Here is a 14254-nt window from a genome sequence, read left to right on the forward strand (position 1 = left end):
ATCATATCAACCAGGAATTCTAAACATCAGGTATAGAAAGGTAGTGATGTGGGGCAAGTTTTACTGTTTGGATTCTATGGTATTTTCCTGAGAAATGGCCAAAAGGAAAATCTAGCCAGACACTTTACCCACAGCGGTCACTCCAGTCAAACCCATGACAAAAAGGGGAGCAGAGGAATGCAAAACGATCTTAAATTTGGTGTTTTCATAAATCGAATACACATAAAAAGTCTCAGTTTACATTCGAATGGTTTGACTTATTGACAATAAATAAAATAAATCTATATAATCCTCTGTCGCACTTTGGGGATTCAATGCATTCCCACCTGAAAAGTGACATTGTACACCTTTAATATTTGTGACAAGCTTCGTAAAAACAGTACATTTGCTTTTGCCCTGGTCATGATTTCATCTTTAAGTGTTGACGACGTCCCTAGTTGTTTTTACGAAGGCCTTTTCCGTACCCGTCATTGGTAAACGCCGATTCACGCTAAACGCTTAAGCTTCACGCTGTTTAAAGCTCATCTGTGCCCGTTCCTCGTTGCAGACTTCCAGGTGGAGGTGCAGCTGGACAGTCGCGAGCACAAGAAGAAGAGCGCGGTCAAGAGGGCTCTGTTCTTGGAGACGCAGCAGCCGCGACTCCTGAAAAGTGTCAGAGTGCGTCAGGGCCAGCGCGCCTGCCACCACAAAATGATCTACCTCAGAGTAAGAACACCGCTGACCAGCACATGGTCTTTCATTGACTTTTCATTGTAGTGGCATTTTCAGAGGAGTTGTGCACAAAGCCGGATGTAAAGTTTGACTTTCTGTGCCGTGCCAAAGTCAAACTAAGATTTAGATGTTTTTAGACTCTTGGAATAAATCACTGGCAGTTCAGAGTTCAACAATGTCTTGTTAATGGTGTGATCGAACTGCCCATGACCAAAGCTTCATGAAGATTTGATGTTGAAGATTTTTTGCTATGTTAGGGCTGCACAGTCTGAAAAAATATGCAATATTTGATTACTGACTGACAAGACTAAATTAACATTAACATTGATTAGATATCAATGATTGTGTTCGGCAATAAAGTGAAATCGATATTTATGTGATGTATTATGCAGTTTGATTTTTCACATTTTGTAACGGCTAATTCTAGTTCCTCCATTAAAATGCATTATCGTTTATTTATCCCCTGTTTTCCGAAATCTCCCACACAAACACAAAGAGACTGATTTATAAACCATTTGAATACAGAGAGACGCAACTAAACTATCTTATTCCATGTGGTTATCATGGCAGATCTATTTAGGGCTCTGTAAAGCCATTACCGCTATTTATAGTGATGGATCATAACTTCTGACTCAAAATTAAATAAATCAATTAAACATATTATTATTGCATTTTCCTTGGCGCCAAAGCTCACTGGGTAAATATGTTTGTCTGACTCAGGACGAGAAGGAGTTTCGTGATAAACTTTCGCCCATTTACGTGGCCTTCAACTACAGCCTGGACCCCACAGCGGCTGAAGACCCCCACGGACTCAGGCCCATCCTCAACTACCACACCACCAACGCCATCGAGCAGAAGGTATGGACACAAACAAGAGCCCAACTAGTTTAATCATTCAATATATAATCATCTCTCTTTAGATTTTCAATATGTTGTTTTTAGATGAGGACATTACTTACTGTATGTTAAATCTGGAGTACCTAATTTTCACGCCAGGAAGGAGGAAGTAATGCATCTGTCTAACTCGTCCTCAGCTCTTAATAACCACATACATTATAATTTGGTCTATTTTGTTTTAAAACAGCTTTTGTCTGACAAATTGTGAAGCTAAGACGGACCGCCCAAGCGCAGCCAATCACAGCGCTGCTTTCGGTGCTTACTTCCTGTTTGACAATAAATAAAATACTTTATTATAAGCTACAGTCTAATTTAGTCACAAAGTGCTTCTTTTAATAACGTACACTTTGGGAGAAAACACAAAATGAACCAATTTAACCCTCCAAAAAGTCTGGTACCTCTCCTTTAAGTTTAGAGTAGTTTATTATGAAATTTTCTCTTGCACTGTCCAACTTCATCAGTCTTAAAAACAACGATGGGAAAGAAGGATTTTGTGCAGGAAAGAAAGTGAACAGGGGGTGTAAGAGTATGGAGAGACATTCAGCAATGTATCGCCACACCATTTTTTCATTCAAACACATCCAGGATAATGAGAGGATACAACATAACTGCTCAACTAATACAAGTATAAACCGGTGTAATCTCTCTGAGTGGCCCATGATAGAAAAGGTTTTTAGAAATGAACATGTGTAAAGTTAAAAGCTGATGGTTTGTCTGTCTTCTCCCGATTGGATCTTTTGTCGATCGCCTTGATTGAACGTTCAAATTGCAACTGACCACAGTTTCCACAGTTCTTGTTGTGGTTCTACAGCTCTTGGCGTGGTTCCACAGTTCTTGGCGTGGTTCCACAGCTCTTGGCGTGGTTCCACAGTTCTTGGCGTGGTTCCACAGCTCTTGGCGTGGTTCCACAGCTCTTGCCGGGGTTCTACAGTTCTTGGTGTGGTTCCACAGCTCCTGGCGCGGTTCCACAGTTCTTGCCGTGGTTCCACAGCTCTTGGCGTGGTTCCACAGTTCTTGCCGTGGTTCCACAGCTCTTGGCGTGGTTCCACAGTTCTTGCCGTGGTTCCACAGCTCTTGGCGTGGTTCCACAGTTCTTGCCATGGTTCCACAGCTCTTGGCGTGGTTCCACAGTTCTTGGCGTGGTTCCACAGCTCTTGGCGTGGTTCCACAGTTCTTGCCGTGGTTCCACAGTTCTTGGCGTGGTTCCACAGCTCTTCGCGTGGTTCCACAGTTCTTGCCGTGGTTCCACAGTTCTTCTGGGTGCCCCTACAGCTGTGCCATATTTGTCTCAAGCTGTAATTTGGGATTGCGTTCAAATCCTGTCTTTTACGTTCCTCGTTCATCTTCACAAATCCACATTCGTCTCAACCCTGTCTCTGATATCAAAGCTTTGGTACGTTCATATCAAAGCCGACTCATTTCTTGAGACTTTGGTTCGATGTGCTGTCCACAGACGTTTTTCCCCATCTGTCACTCAGAGAAGGCAAACCTGATCCGTCGGTTCCAACACGATGCATTTGCTCTTGTCTGTAGAGGAAATGGCCGAGTTACCCTCACACTCCTACGACATACGCTTGTCTTCCAACACACGCAAGCCAAATGTGTAACCTCTCATGTAACGCCGACGCTGCCAAGTGCTTTTCAAACGTTTTTAAAAATGGTCGACGCACTCTCGGTCCTTTTAACTCAGTCCACACGTCACTGTTAGTTTATGGCACAGCTACATCCATTAATTCGAGCATTACGCACATTGTAGCTTTTGCGTGTGAAAAAAAACCCTGCCTTTAAAGTGGCCTTGGTGTTCTTGAACTCGCATCACATGACTATGACTAATGATCTTGATTCACATGCTTTTTGCGATCTGTCGGGCTGCAGAATATTGGACAAACTCGACTTAATTCTCGCTAATGGGTTACTTCTGTAGATTATATTCAAAAAGCAGCACTTTGTGACAAAACCATGCAGCTGCACACTGTCTGTAACACATTATATCGATCCAAACCCCAGATTAAAGAGCTCATACGTCACTAACATACGTTCTGGGATGAGAGTTTGTTGGCTGTGGGATGACGGTCATCTCTTGTTTTACTTGGCGCTCTGGGAAATCTGCTCTAAAGCTGTTCATGCTATAAACATGTATGTGTGTGTGTGTGTACTAGTAACGTGTCAAAGGGTTAGTGAGAGCCCGGAACCAGTTAGATCAATCAAATTAAATACTTCCTCCTTTTACGTTTTGAACATCCAATCCCCTAGATTTAAGAAAATATGTTCCACAATTATGTATAATCAAGCTACTAGGGCAGCAACAGTAAGTCAACTGTAAAAAATAATAGCACTGTAATATAAGGTGCATTTTTCATACATAAAGCCCACCTGTCTATAATACGCAAACGAAATAAGTCAGATAAGTCATTCAGTTGAACTTTATTAATGCAGTATGCGTGGAAAGTGGCCCAGCTTTTCTCCGTAATCTTTTGGCAGTTGCTGCGAGATATTAATGGATCCATATATAAGGCGCACTGGATTATAAAACGCTCTGTCGGTTTTTGAAAAAAATTAAAGGCTTTTAACTGCGCCTTATAGTCCGGAAAATACGGCACAGCTATTTTAATGACAAAAACAGTATCATTATTAAATCAGAATGTCAAAAGAGAATAAACATTTTCTTTTCTTCATCAATAATACACTTTATTGTCACATATTCTCTATTTAAAAGCCTGTAGTCACCATATTTCTGTCTTCTTTTGGTTAAAATGCGTTTGATATACAATAGAAATAATTGACTAATCAAAAGTCTTGTAAAATAGAAACAGCTCCTTGTGTTCCTCCACTTTACCACTCATAATATTCAATCTTTATTTCAGATACGTCCATATAAAACAACTTAACCACGCATAGAACACACAAACACAAAACAAAGCTACTCCTGAATAAGACCCTGGTTTAAGAGCGGGCCCCCAGTGCCCCGGCCACTTGAAGGAAAAATTCACCCTTTCTAGTTTTTTGATGACGATTGTGCTCCGCTGTGTCACCCCCAAACGCTGGCAGAAAGGTTCTATGCCCAGATACACAGAAGAGCGGGGAGCGCATGGGGCCGTAGTCATCGCCGCGGTTTCTATGGTGTCCTAAATTAGAGCTTCAGTTCACTGTAATGACAAGGGCCTCCTCCAGCCTCTCTAATCTCTGCCTGTTTTCAATTTATTACCACTGCTGTCATGAGCCTCATCACTGATACCACGCAGCGGGATGCAATTTTGGCTTTCCCTGCCACACGTCCAGCGGTCGCCCCCCTCACCCAACGCCGTTTCATTTAGTCCTTCCCCCACGCTGTGATCTTTATCTGCTTTTCAAGTCAACACACTGGACTTCACGCTGTAAAAAAGAATGTCTGCATGAGGGAAATCGACTTGAATTCAGGGGATTCGAGTTGGTTTGACTTCTTCTCTCATGTGGGTTTCCGAGGGTTTCAATATAACTTGTTTGTCTGTATCTGGACCTTTCATCATCAAGCGTGACTCTTAGCTTGAAATAAGAAAAAACGCATTCACAAATTGATATTACTGGTTCAATATTACTGACAAGATTCATTGTTCTGCTGCTTTTAATCAAGATCTGGGTTTTAAGAACATAATTTTCCCGTGCTCTTGCTTAATGTTGAGTGCATACGGCAGGTTTTCATGTTCATCTAGTTACTTTGTGGTGGGAAAGTACCTGCGATATATATTTATCCTGATCTTACATCAGTCAAAGGGCAGTTTGTGAGAAAATGACAGGAAGTAGCGCTGAGATAAAAACAACAAAATACAGAATTCCTCTATCTATGGCATCAATGCACTCCTTTACAACCCTAAAACATGCAGGGTCAATTTACACACACGGTACACAAGAAAATTAAACTATTGTCATACATTTTTCCTTCCCATGTCCAACCAAGAAGTTAAATTATAAAATTAAAAGTTTTTTCTTAGTTTCATCATGTTGTATGCAAAGTAAGTCAAATGTTCACTATGTTCTAGTGAAATGAGTGTTCACTTTACATACTCTCCGAAACAATCAAGCACACTTTCCCTTCAAACTTATACCTTTCTTCTTCTTCTTTGGTGTTTTATGGTGGTTGGTATCCAAATGTTACATTACTGCCACCTTCTGTAGTTGTACGTCTTCTGTAGCTGTACGTCTTCTGTAGCTGTACATCTTCTGTAGCTGTACGTCTTCTGTAGTTGTACGTCTTCTGTGGCTGTACGTCTTCTGTGGTTGTACGTCTTCTGTAGCTGTACGTCTTCTGTAAATGTACGTCTTCTGTAGTTGTACGTCTTCTGTAGTTGTACGTCTTCTGTAGTTGTACGTCTTCTGTAGTTGTACGTCTTCTGTAGTTGTACGTCTTCTGTGGCTGTACGTCTTCTGTGGCTGTACGTCTTCTGTGGTTGTACGTCTTCTGTGGTTGTACGTCTTCTGTAGCTGTACGTCTTCTGTAAATGTACGTCTTCTGTAGTTGTACGTCTTCTGTAGTTGTACGTCTTCTGTAGTTGTACGTCTTCTGTAGTTGTACGTCTTCTGTGGCTGTACGTCTTCTGTAGCTGTACGTCTTCTGTAGTTGTACGTCTTCTGTGGCTGTACGTCTTCTGTGGTTGTACGTCTTCTGTAGCTGTACGTCTTCTGTAAATGTACGTCTTCTGTAGTTGTACGTCTTCTGTAGTTGTACGTCTTCTGTAGTTGTACGTCTTCTGTAGTTGTACGTCTTCTGTAGTTGTACGTCTTCTGTGGCTGTACGTCTTCTGTGGTTGTACGTCTTCTGTGGTTGTACGTCTTCTGTAGCTGTACGTCTTCTGTAAATGTACGTCTTCTGTAGTTGTACGTCTTCTGTAGTTGTACGTCTTCTGTAGTTGTACGTCTTCTGTGGCTGTACTTCTTCTGTGGTTGTACGTCTTCTGTAGCTGTACGTCTTCTGTAGTTGTACGTCTTCTGTAGTTGTACGTCTTCTGTAGTTGTACGTCTTCTGTAGTTGTACGTCTTCTGTGGCTGTACGTCTTCTGTGGTTGTACGTCTTCTGTAGCTGTACGTCTTCTGTAAATGTACGTCTTCTGTAGTTGTACGTCTTCTGTAGTTGTACGTCTTCTGTAGTTGTACGTCGTCTGTAGTTGTACGTCGTCTGTAGTTGTACGTCTTCTGTGGCTGTAGGTCTTCTGTAGTTGTACGTCTTCTGCAGTTGTACGTCTTCTGTAGTTGTACGTCTTCTGTAGTTGTACGTCTTCAAAGCACGTGCTCCACGCCACACCATCAAAAAATAAATGAAAAAATAAAAAATAAAGAGATAGAGAAGGAAGAAAGAGAGAGCGAGGAAGAAAAAAGAGAAAGATAGAGAAGGAGAGAGAGAAATATTAGAGAGAGAGAAAAGAGAGAGAGATTAAAAAAATAAATAAAAAATATAGCCGCAAGCGGCAATGATCGGCCCTCGCCACGCCGCCGCCACACCGCCGCCACGCCGCAAGAGGAGGGGGCGCTAACGCGCCCCAATTGTCCTTTTATTACGCCTACTGCTGAATCTGTGACGCTGTCACATCTTCTCCCCTTTGTTTTACCATCAAAAAGCTATTTTATTTTGAATTCTTGGCAAAATGTGCGGCTTTGCCGCACAGACACCGTGACTCTTTGAATGAAAATGTGGATAACTTTTGATGGTCCACCCCTGAAGATGAGTCTCACCAAATTTCAGGTTAATAGGGCTGACGCCCTGGGAGGAGTTTGTGAAAGTCTAAAGTGTAAACATGTTCTGGCGATTTCCCCATTGGAATAACATGAAAGGTTTCGGTCATCGTTACGGCAACGCCATAACAATTATGACATGGGTCTCATTGACTTTTTTGATGGGGATGCTAAAATTGAGTTGTGTGTCAAATTTCATATAATTTCGCAAAACTAAACATTTAACCTCCATATAAAATCTGTAGGGGGCGCTGTGGCGCCAAATGAATTTATTTCACTTCAAGTAGGTTTAGGGCAAAGAGTTTAACAACTGATTCTAATTTGACGCAATTCGGACTTTATCTGCAAACGGCAGAAATTTTAAATATGGGAGATTTCTGAAATTCTTGCTACAGTTTGCGGCTTCGCTGCACAGAGACCGTGAGAGGTATCAATGTAATTTGGATAACTTTTGATGTCCCACTCCTCAGTAGCATTTTCACCAAATTTCAGCTTTTTAGGGCCAACGCCCTGGGAGGAGTTCGTAAAAGTACGACGTTTGGAAAAACTCCGAAGTCATGTTTAGCCATTTTTGAAGCAATATGGCCGACATTTGGTTGGGCGGACGGCGTTGCCGTAATAATATTTCATGATTCTACGATCAGATTTTTTTTGGGTCATTTCCCATCTCTCAATGCATTTTTGGTACATTTGGGGGCGCTGACGCGCCAATTTTTTTATTTTAGAAAAGGGAAATAGCCAGAATGTAGAGAGGCACGATTTTTAGAGGTGTGAACATTTTTGTGACTTTTCGTCAATGTTCACTGGGTGAAAAATAGGGGGGTTGGTCCCGAGAAGAAGAAGAAGAAGAAAGAAGAAAGAATAATATTCCGATGCGAAAACAATGTTTCCCATTTTTCAAATATCATAAACTATACATTTTCGGAAAGCGCTCGCGCTTTCCTACCTCATGGTGTGGGTTAATGTGTGAGAGTTAATGGGGAGTTTATTCTACCACTTTTACATGTGACAAGTAGTGTACTACTACTCTTCTGTACAAATGGTTATTTCTCCTGTGAACTCGTGGTTTTGTGAGTGAAGTTTAGGATAGATATTTGGTGTGATCATAGAGATACTTCATAGTTTTGAGGACTTTGGCCCCTTTTATTTGACCAATCGGTGCACAGAGCATGTCTGTGGTTGACCAAGAATTTCTTTAATCTACTACAACCCTGAAGTTTGTATTCATTTGCTTAGTTCAAGATTATTTGACTCTCAATGTTTTTCTCTTGTCGTATTCCATCCTTTCATTTCATTTAAAACAAAAAGAACTTTCAAAACTAATCAAATTGAATCGATTCAAAATGCGTTGTGATAAATAGTTACAAATTATATCCTGATGCATAATTTATCTTTTCCCCCCATTTATTTGACACTTTTCTTTCAATTTCACATCAACATTATTTTGAAATATGAAGAAATATTTTACTGTATCTTCACTTGTTCCAGCTTTGGACCTAGTTTTTGATGAGTGACCCAGCCGCGCCTTTGTATAATAATTTCAACCTATTAAATCCATATTAAAGTCATTTTAACTGTAAAATAATCCTATGTTTTTGCGGTCCAAAATCACATTTGTTGCTTTGTGCATCCTCCAGGCTCAGATTCTGCTGGACTGTGGCGAGGACAACATCTGTGTTCCTGACCTGAAGCTGGCCGTGCTTGGGTAAGTCTTGAGCTTGTGCACAAACCTCTCGGCGGCATAAATGTGTCAGGAAATATACTAGACCGTGGAGTGCATAATGTATGTTACACTGCGAGCGGGGTCACAGACGCTGAACTCTTCACCTCTTCTATGCAAATGGGATTTAAGCTGCGAAAACACAATACAGTTGCTTTTGTTACTTGGCTACTTTGTTTTTGTTGGAACCCAAGATAGTAAGTACTGTTAATAGCCTTCGTGTTTCAGCAACAGGGCGATGACCTCGACTGTTTCCTTCCACACGTTTTACACAAGACCGCTTACAAGCTACAGAAATACAAGTGAATGTGGCTTGCTGCTGCGGCAAAGTGAAGTGAACATAACTTTGAATGATTAGAATATGAATCGAAATGTGTGTAGTTTATTTATGAACATATAGTTTGAGTTATTAGGCCTGGTTAATGGAGCGTTTCAAGATTATATTGATGCTTTTAATACGACTTTGTTCCTAAGTAACAATATCTGGGTGTGCTTTTTTCTTTTCCCTCCTGCACCTCTCAAGACCCTTCTGTGCACGTGTGCTTTGTCCCCAGGAAAATGTTTAGAAAATCATGTCAATTGCTGGTATTTTATGGTATTTTTTAGCAATACTTTACTTTCATTGAGCTGAAGTGTTGCTCTGTTAAGCCGTTTGTCCACTGCACAGGTCGAGTCAAAGCACTTTAAATAACGGATAAATACAGAGGCTTTTATTTTGTAAGGGCCATGAGAAGTGCAGCAGATTGGAATAAATGACATGATGGCAAACTGTTTATGTAATCTTGGCTGGATAAATAAATGGACCAAAACCATTCGGCACAAATCAAATACATTTTCATGTTCTATAATAGTAATGGCATAACTTACTTTAACTTTCAATAAACTGGTCACAAGAGAAGTATGTGCACATAATGATCAATAGGAACGGGGAAAAACGAGATGAGTTCATAGTTCATAGAGACATCATAGTTTTTGATTTATTTGATGTAATACAGCTGCTGTCATTGTAGCACTAACATAACTTACTCGCTTTTTATGGTCTAATCCAAACCTTAACACATGGAAAATATCTCACTAGATAATTTTCCTCACAAGTGCAGAATTTGTGTGCCTTTTATCTCGCGAGAGCTCGTCCCATCCCCAGGCCCCTGATTCCCACCCTGAGCTGGTCTTAAGCTGTCAAACGCCACTGCCACAGTTTAATTTCAGGAGTCTGTTAGCATTTTACTCCCAAATAACACGCTCCCAATACTCCCTACCCTCCCTGTCATTTCATTTCACATTCCTATATTTATCTAACATCTGTCTCCAGTTTCTCCCGACGTATGGTGGATCCATCTCGCACTGTATGAAACAACCTGCTGTAAAGTGTGGCGCAAAACAACATGACTCTTTTATTATTTATGTTACAAGTTTACGGCCCATTGTAAAGTCACCACAATGACCTGCTTTCCCGGCTTGTCAACTACCAACGCAGCAGGGATTTAGTATCTCGCTTTTTCTGTTCAATCGTTCTCGTGGAATGCCGTTACTTTCACTTGGACTATGATTTCAGTCAGAAGTTCATTTAAAGATGTTGTTCGTGGTGTTTTACTTGTAGTTCTGTGTTTGAACGGTAATGAGCTGTAACTGTTACGTTATTGGTTGAACAACACTTTTGGAGCAAACGGGTTTAATCATAGAATCTGGCAACCCAAAGTGAGGATCTCATTCTGTTTCCTGAGTGAGTAATTTACGGAAGCCCTGGAAAAAAGAAAATAAAAAACATGTGTATTATTTATGCTTTATTTTCAGAGTTCAAAATATGTATTCTTCCAGTTTGAGCTTGAAGGTTAAAAAAAAGGTTCTTTTTTTTTTTTTTTTTGAACAGCTCCACAGCACAAAAAACTAAACTTGTACCTTTTTCCCAAGAGCCCCAACAACAGCAGCAGACAGAGGAAACAACAACATAGACTTCTTTTTTAACCGGCAAGCTCAAACCAGAGGAAAAAACAACATTAAAACATAAAAAAATTATACACACAATTTGTGTTTTGATTTGACCGCTCAGGGCTTCCGTAGTCATTGTCTTTGGATCCAAAACACAAAATAAAACATAAACCATTTTCTGTATTACATTTTACTGCTCATTTGACACTTTGTTTCATGTCTCTATTATACCATTTTACATAATATACATAGGTTTAGGTTATAACACAAGAAATACCAAGTATCCAAAAGTGTACAGGAAATAAACAAATGCCTCTTATTGTCCTCTTTATGCTCACTCACTGGCTTGTGCAGGATTACCTTAAGAACTCTCTCTCTGTTTCCATTTTGCTTCTCATGAGCGGTTCCTAATTAAAATCATCTGTGGCCTCGCATTGTTCTGGGCCCAGTCTTCCATGGAAAGTGTAGTGAACGAGGAGGTGCTTTACATGGCCATGGCCTGTTACTTTGCACTTACAACAGTTTTACAAGCCTGGAAAAGTTTAAGTAACAGGGGAAACTTTAAGGTGAATCATCCCATGTATTTCACAAGCCTCTTTTGCAATGCCAGTAAATGTTATGTATTTTATCCAGAAGGCTTTTGGGTTTTACAGAGCAGGGGCCTAATTCAAACTCTGAGTGAATCAAATCAATATTTAAATGGAAAGTCCACAATGTTGGCATTTTTTGTCTGGGTCCACAATTTGCAATGTTAATCTTGTGGCTGCAAATCTTTTGAACTGATGGTTTCTCGGCTCATTTGAATAATTCCTACACTTTGAAAACAAGACATTACATTTTAAGCCAGTTTTGTTTCATTTAAGTACAAGCATAAGAGCTGCGATTAATCAAATAACTGAGACCAATCAATTGTATTTTTTTGATGATTTGAATCGTTTTCAGGACTATACAGACTCTAAAATGTAAATCTTTTTCTAACAAAGCATTATTACAAGGCATTATTTAATCAAAATCTCAAAAATGATGAACTGTTTGTGTTTTTCATCAATAATCCATTCTAAATATTTTCTATCTAGACGCCCTCAGTCACCTTTATTTGGTTGATAATGTATTTAAAATGTTTCAATTTACATTATAAGTAATTGCTTGACCACTGACATATGGATAGTTGCAGCCTTTAGAGATATTAAACCGAAACTTGGTCCAAACCTCTTCATCTTCTTCGTCTGAACTGCTCTTCATTCATTCGTCATCACTTTCTTTAGGGCTTTTCAGAATGTTACATCACGCAAACACAACCTATAACGTCTGAAGTAACACTTTGTCTGTTTGGACCTTTAGGGACCGTAAAGAGGTGTATCTGGGCGATGACAACGCGCTGACCTTGACTTTCAACGCCAGAAACGAGGGAGAGGGCGGGGCTTATGAGGCCGAGCTGTACGTGGTCCTGCCGCCTGAAGCCGACTACACTGGGATCGCTCGCAACAATGAGGTAAATGTGGCACGTTTAAGCTCTGGATCAAAGCACCTCGCTGTAAGGCTAGTTTTAAATTATACCCTTCATATTCATTTCACTGTTGAGAAATACAACGATTTAGCTCCAAGTACAACATGTAATTAGCAGTTCAATAAGATATTTGTTCATCAAAGCCAGCGTTTCTTACACTACAATTAAATGCAAATGTAAATACAATTGTGCAAACTTCCAAATCGAGTCTGATGTGGGCATACTGGTTTAATAATGATGGTATTGTGTTTTTCCAGAGCCGTAACCAGCTTACGTGCAGCTACGACACAGAGAATCAGACCAGATATCTGAGCTGTGAACTGGGAAACCCCATGAAGTCGGGCACCAGCGTAAGTCATTTAACTGTGTTTGAAGAGATGAGCATTTCTGTTTCCTGTTTTGGGAAAAGTGCATCCTTGATTAGAACGAGCATAAGGGAACGAGAGAGTCGGGAAGTGCCGTGACAGGAAGTACAGGCCTCCACTTCCTGCAGAGTTCATAATTGAGCCATCCACCGGCTTCCTATTGGGGGACACATGTACAAGGAAACGCAAACTGCTCTAAAGCTTTAAAACTGGGTCTCTATTCTACTTTTATATATTCATTTTAAATAGATACAAATTTGTACTGGTTTAAATCTGATATAATCTCAGTTTTATCATAACTTAGTCCAGCTTTAGATCTATTTTAGTACTAGATTTAGTATTGGTCCAGTACTGGAGGTTTATTATAGATCCAGGCTGATTTAACTAATAAACTAGACAACACACCATTCCTGTGTGACTGTAAAAGATACTACAAAAACCAACAAATCATTAATTAAATTAGGTACACATTTGAGAAGTTTCACTGCTAAAAAAGGACAAAGTTTGATTGATCTGTATCAGAACTATAAGACCATATGGCAATATTTAATAAACTACTTTTATTGTGACATTCTATTGTCTAAAATGTGTTTTTATTGTCATTGTGTATCGAGTACTGAGCCTTTTCCTTGTAGACAGAATATTAGTATCGTGATGGCTCCTTTTCATGGTGGAACTACACGTGTTGTTTGGCTGTGACATAAACTCCCGCTGACTTGTCCCAACTCTTGTTAATGTCTTTGCAGATGTGGGAGGGGCTGCGCTTTACGGTGCCCAGACTGAAGGACACGCACAAGACCGTCCAGTTCGACTTGCAGATTCGCAGGTACTTTTTCCCTTCTTAAAGCCTCGTTTGTGCGTGTTTCGTGTGGTTAGCTGCTGACAAGTCATCACAGCCTTTTCTTTCTCTCCACAGTAAAAACGAGAATAATTCCCACAGCGCGGTGGTGACCTACAAGATGGAGGTGGTTGTCCAGGCAGATGTCATTTTACAAGGGTGAGTTAAAGGTTGGGATAGCCTCATTTATTAGAAATCTGGTGTTTGATTAAAAACACACGCTCACTACCAGAGACCAGCAGTAAAGTGATACAAAGCTACTTTTACCCTTCGACCCATTTTTTTTCCCTGTGAATTGTACTACTAAGAGTACTTGTACTGCTATCCCTCATTTGTCCAAGGTTAGAGTTTCTTCTTCACTAATATTATTTTGAACCAAGCCACTCTATTTACTACATGCGTCTCATGTTTACTTGGTTTAGAGCTGAATGATTCTGGAAAAAACATTATATTGTTATTTTTTTAATCAATCGCAAGCATTGCAGTAAACCAAATATTTCAATGTGTGCTCTATTTTTACAATCCTCTTTTTTAATCCTGAATTAAAAATGTACAAAGAAGAAATATATAAGAAGAAATATGAA

At 40.1% G+C, this 14254-nt stretch overlaps 1 protein-coding gene across 1 annotated transcript in view; it reads left to right on the forward strand.

Annotated features, from left to right (window-relative positions):
• itga5 (integrin, alpha 5 (fibronectin receptor, alpha polypeptide)) overlaps positions 1-14254 on the forward strand; it is a 70161-nt gene that overhangs the window by 41623 nt on the left and 14284 nt on the right. Inside the window, exons 17-23 of the mRNA XM_072449246.1 lie at positions 548-705; positions 1432-1569; positions 8949-9016; positions 12302-12452; positions 12725-12817; positions 13579-13658; positions 13749-13829. Coding sequence (XP_072305347.1) covers positions 548-705; positions 1432-1569; positions 8949-9016; positions 12302-12452; positions 12725-12817; positions 13579-13658; positions 13749-13829 — 769 coding nt within the window. The remainder of the gene's footprint in view (positions 1-547; positions 706-1431; positions 1570-8948; positions 9017-12301; positions 12453-12724; positions 12818-13578; positions 13659-13748; positions 13830-14254) is intronic.

This window comes from Eucyclogobius newberryi, unplaced genomic scaffold (genome assembly GCF_026437365.1).
Source record: "Eucyclogobius newberryi isolate DKJ021-1_F unplaced genomic scaffold, fEucNew1.0.hap1 SCAF_17, whole genome shotgun sequence".
In the NCBI taxonomy this organism is placed as follows: Eukaryota; Metazoa; Chordata; class Actinopteri; order Gobiiformes; family Gobiidae; genus Eucyclogobius; species Eucyclogobius newberryi.